Source organism: Pundamilia nyererei, unplaced genomic scaffold (genome assembly GCF_000239375.1).
Source record: "Pundamilia nyererei isolate P.nyererei 1_Seehausen unplaced genomic scaffold, PunNye1.0 scaffold00167, whole genome shotgun sequence".
Taxonomy (NCBI): Eukaryota; Metazoa; Chordata; class Actinopteri; order Cichliformes; family Cichlidae; genus Pundamilia; species Pundamilia nyererei.
The window spans coordinates 959,636-965,250 of NW_005187568.1; the positions used below are offsets into that span (position 1 = coordinate 959,636).

General features: G+C 36.3%; 1 protein-coding gene across 1 annotated transcript in view; it reads right to left on the reverse strand.

Moving 5' to 3' along the window:
* Positions 1–205: 205 nt before the first annotated feature.
* Positions 206–5,615, reverse strand: part of LOC102208734 (TNF receptor-associated factor 2) — a 35,518-nt gene continuing 30,108 nt past the window's right edge. The window contains exons 4-6 of the mRNA XM_013914026.1: positions 4,317–4,494; positions 4,054–4,202; positions 206–3,097 (exon numbers count right to left, since the gene is read on the reverse strand). Of these exons, the coding sequence (XP_013769480.1) occupies positions 2,879–3,097; positions 4,054–4,202; positions 4,317–4,494 (546 nt within the window). The 3' untranslated portion in view covers positions 206–2,878. The remainder of the gene's footprint in view (positions 3,098–4,053; positions 4,203–4,316; positions 4,495–5,615) is intronic.

The window sequence follows — 5,615 nt, forward strand, 5'->3', positions numbered from 1 at the left end:
GTCTCTGTACACATTTTAAATTCCCCTATGGGAATTTTCCATCACTGAAATTATTTTTCATATCGCACTGTCGCTGTACTTGCTGATTAAGTTTGTCCTATCTTTTTGACATTGAAAACCATTTCAAAGCAATCTCTTCTGTAGTTATTTTACATCTATTTATGTTTTACATTATTTGTGGAGTCATCTGGTCTTTGTGGTTTTTTTTGCATCTCTCTGTGTCTTTGAAGTCATCTGAATCTCATTTTATTCATTCAACATATCTGTTTGTTCTGGGGCTTCTTGTGGGGACAGTTATTTTCTTTTTGTGGACATTTTTTATCTTTAAAATTGCTTTGCATCTCGCTGAAGAGATGGCTCTTTGAAGTTGTTCTGCATATCTTTGTCTCTCTTTGTAATTATTAGGTCTGTTTTTAGTTATTCTGCGTAGTCATTTTCCTTCTTTTAGATCGTTTTAAATCTTCCTGCAAATATATCTCTCTTGAAATTATGTTGATGATAGGTGATATCATTTTGTAGCCATTGGTCTTCAGGATTTTTCTTTGTAGGTCTTGTTTTGGAATAGTAATCCATCTCCCTGAATCTGTTTATTCTGCATCATTTTCTCTGCATATCTTTGTAATCCTTTAGTCTTTGTTGTTTGATCTTTGCAGTTATGTACTCTCTTCAAAATAGATTTGCATCTTTCTGTAGTTGTTGCTTTAAATCATTTTTAAATCTCTTTGGTGACATTCTCTTGATTTAGCTACTTATGGTCATTTTCCCCAGCTTGTGGTTTTGAATCACTTTGTACTTATTTTATTAGTCTGTATCATAGTAGTTATTTTCTCACTTTGCATCACTGTATTCATGTTTCAGTGTAGTTTTGTTCTGACTTTGTGTTTCTGTGATCACACTTGATGTACTTTCTGTACTGTTAAAGGTACTGTTCATAGAGAAAATCATGTTACCCACTAGCTAGTAGGGGGCACATTTCCTTTCAGTGTCACCAGTTTCAGTGATTTGTCTCATCCCATCTCAGGAGCTTTTGAGAGTTTAACAAGTAAACTGTCCCAAGTATCACATGGACGAACTGTCACAATATTAAAACCACTGACAGGGGAAGTGAAAAACATTAATCATTTCTTTACAATGTAATATTCAGCTAGAAAAAAAAACGTCCCATTGGCTGTGGATGCTATTCTAACATGTACTAACCAACTGAACAACGTTACAAACCAAGCAATCGACATCAACTGGATTAGCTAGAACAAATACTTTTTTGAAAAAGCCAGAGATTACTATCAAAAGATACTTATAGACTTTTTTAGAACCTGTATGCAAATATATGTTTATTTTTAATAAAATATGTTGCATTTCCATTTGGGCAAATCAGCTCAACTACCATCTCTGTTACTGTTTCATGGGCAAACAGCACACTGCTGCAAGCTACTGTATCTTCCACAGATCCAACATTAACTAACCCTGCAAATAACAATAGAAATGGAACAGTGTACACATGAACACAGACACTCACAGACCGAACGTTCGAGTGAAATACTGCATTCAGAATTCATGGAATTCAAGCAATGCCCACCACCACAAATGATTATCAATGAACACAGGAGTCTGAGTTGGAGGCACAGAATGGGGAAAAAAAAAAAAAAGCAAACCAGTTTGAAATTCTACTGCACTACAAACTGTGTGCACAGCTGCGCAATATTCTGTAGGCTACATGGGTGTCACACTGTTACAGTTCCTTTAACAGTGTGACAAACTTGACTGTAAAGAAAAAAAAACAAAAACAGCTTACCAAATGCTAGGCAATAAACTCAATAAAGAGCCTAGACCTTGCAATGTCTGTAAGTCGTTCAAAATACAAAGCTACGTTGTCACTGGTCTAAGGTTCAATATTTTCAGTCATTTAGGACAGGTTTTGGTGTTGCAAATTTAAGCTAAATGCTTAAAATAAGCTAACAAATTAGCATTAGCTTCAACATGAGCACTATAGTGGACAGTTGGTTTGTTTTTTTCTTTTTATAGCTGCTCTACCAGAATTTCTATATTAATGATTGGCCACAAAACTACATGTCATATAAAACAGCTCTATTACACAGTTTTAATTCAGTCACACCACTCTGATTCAGCCTGTTCCCAACAGCAGGCAGTTGTTTTCACTGCCAAACCTACTGTCTGAAAACAAATTAAGCTAACAAGATAGTTGGTAGCTAGTTTAGCTAGCTAGCTAGCTAACAAGCCACAAAAACCTTTTTAAGAGTTGGTGGAGACAAAAACAGTACTAAGGAGATAAAAATTATTTTTACCACATCACCAAGTTGTCAGACACATGTCTGGAAACTTAAATAAAACATTATCAGCTAAACGAATCTCCTGTTGTTAAATCTTTTAAGGGTTGCCAATAATATTAGATTTTTAAGGAGTTTGTAAAAAAAAACTCCTTAAAAAAACGTACACTTCATTTGATGGACTTATAATAAGCATGCTAGCTATTCTCTATTATTTTGTCATTAGGATAGCACAGTTGTTTCAAAACACTGGCCTGAGGGACTTCTTGGGGGAGGGAAAATAACACATTATCAGCCAAATACCAGTATGGATGTTATTTTCACTTTGGTAGGTATTTGCAATTTTTGTCAAACACAAACTCAGTTCAATTGGTAAGATAAGAATGGCTACACAAGTTTTTGGCCAGTGGCAAGTGGCCCAAAAGAACTTGCTCTGGTCTTGCATATTGCCACCAATAAAATCATACCAAATTCAAAAAAACCAAATAAATGTCAAAAGGCAAATCCTAATTTCTCGTGATACAAAATCCTGTTGACTTAAACAGGTTAGTAGCAACAAAAGGCAGAGTCGGATTCATGCCCTCAACTTTTACCTAAAGGCCTGTTAGGTCTACAATGGCTTTGATGAAAATGGTGTCATCACGTATATAGGAGTTTTTAGAGTCCAGCTTTGAGAGCGGACAGAAGAGCGGACAACCACTGGCGATGTTCATGTCGCTGACAGGCCTCTGGAAGGATGAGGATGAAATGTCAGGCCTGAAGGCATCAATTATGTGCTCCCTGTTGTTCTGGTCGAGCAGCATAAGGGTGACCTGTGCAGACGTTAGGAGTGCAGAAGTGTAATTACTCTCACAAGAAAAAACAATGACGTTGTTCAAGTAGATTTATGCATAAAAGCCCACCACTTAATGCCCAATCATTTCTCTGGAAAGCTGCCTTGACCTCAGCCACTGACATTAAGAATGTAGGTTTTAAAGACCTTGTTCCTTTCATTGACATGCACTAATAAGTTCAAATTCTCAGAATGCAATTTCTGATTAAAGATTTTTAATGTGTGTTTACAGCAAACATGAACCAAAGTTTTGCCTTCTGTAACTCATGCAAATACACTTGCTCTAATGTTTTTGGAAATACTTGGTCACAACAGCCAATGGGAAGACATCCAACAATGTACATTAAGTTACAGTACACATTTTTAGAGCTCTTAATAAAAACACTAGTTTAATCATACAGCACAAGATGGCCACAATAACCATATCTTGTTTTTGTATGCCAGTGCCATCAGGAACACAGCTTCCATTTCCTTCGTCCGGTGCAAATTTGTCTCTTTGCATCTAATTTGTATTTGCATTTGTATCCGATTTGCTTTTTGCTAGCCGATGTTGCCTCATTCAAAACTGACAATGATCACTTCCACCAGTGCAGAGGCCATGTTTGAACATAAAATTGCAGAAAAAAAAATGTTTGGTAACTTTGGACCTCTGCCTCAGATTTCTGGATAAATGTGGAAAAACAATCAACGGATTGTTTCTAATTTAATCTTTGCATTTTCTGCTAATCTTCACAGATACAGAATATTTAATCCTGAAGAAATAAAGTTTAATTACATGATTCATGTTTAAGTACTTATGGGACCTGTGTGAAAATCTGATAATGTTTGACTTCATATTTATGTATAACTATAAAATCTCAACTTTTTCCTGTAACTAATGTTGTATGGAAAACATGCAGGATTTCATACATGCAACATGAATGATAAAGCTCTCACCTTTTGATTAAAAGGCCACTTGAGGAGTGCATCACTGTGTCCTCTCATCACCACAAAGAACAAAGACAGGTGGGTGCCTCGCCCCGTCCCATCACCATTCAGGTAGATCCGCAAGCACATCTTGTAGCCATATTTACTGGTATAAAAGGCTGGAAATTATTAACATCAGTACATTAAATAATAACACTAATAATCAAGTGTCATGTTACTTCCATCAGGAAGTGGAAATCCTTAATCAGGAATTCATCGTGTAATGTGGTTACCAGGAGAGAACATAGCAGGGGCCCGGCCAGCCACAGCATCCTGCCTCTTCTTGGTGAAATCAGAGATCTTCCAGACAAATATGCCGTCATAAGTGGCTGCGGACATTTCTCTCATTTTTCCCTCCATCTCCACGATGGACAGGTCCCTCAGGCTCACCGTTCTCTCCAGCTGACGAACCTGCAGCACAACACAAAAATGTCACGTTTTTAATTTAGCTTAATATGACACCTTTGAAGAAGTGCCAGCAATGCCAATACTCCGTGAGTGTGTAGGGCAATGTTCTTTTTTTTTTAGCAAAGATAAGAATTTTTACTGTAACACAATAATATAAAACACATCTGAAAGATATTTTGGTAGTGATAAAGTGATCTAAAAAAAAAAAAAGTTTTCTTTCTGTTACAAAATAGAAAGAAAACAGCAAATGAACCATTTAAGAAGAGATCAACAACGTAAAACAACATTAAGTATGAGGGAAAAGCAGCAATAAAAAATTTCAAAGCAAATATAAAATAACAAAAAAAGAAAAAAAGGAAAATAATCACAACACAGAAATAAATCAAAGTGCAGGCATAAAAAGCCAATCTGATCTTGTCGGGAAGAATGTTTCAAAGAATCGGCAGCCTGATAAAAAAAAATTCTGATGTGGTTATGAGTCAAGACTGTGGAATGAGTGGCTGAGTCCTAGCTGAGGACCTCAAGTTAAGACCAAGGCCACACAGTGTCAGGAAATGTTCGATATGCAGTGCAAGCCCAGAGTGGACTTTAAAAGTCAAAAATCATTTGTAAAATGAACAGGAGTTATTCTTCCCTTGACTTGGTTTTGTTCAGTCTGGCTGATGGTGATGAAGGCGTGATGATTTAGGCTTACTTTGAGGCATAAGACCTTGTAGTCATTGAATCAACTGCAAACTACTTGGCATACAAAAGTGTTTCAGAGTCAAATGTGAGACATTTGTCCAGCAGCTAAAGCTTGGCTGAAACTGGCTCATACAACAATGGTGCCATGCAAATCTACATCAGAATTGGATAAAAAATAAAGGAATCAAAGCACTTTAATGCTCAGTCCAAACTCCAATCCAACTGCAGAACCTTAAGAGCTGTAAATAAACAAATAACTGCAAATCTGATTGAACTGAAGCAATTTTTAAAGAGTCATGTGACAGTCACAAAAAGATGACTTCAAGTTTTTGTCACAAAAGGTGGTTCTACAACTTATTAAATAATGGGATGTACTCAAGACTTTCACAGGAGTCTACACAGTCTTGTGAGATATATATATACACACATATATATACATA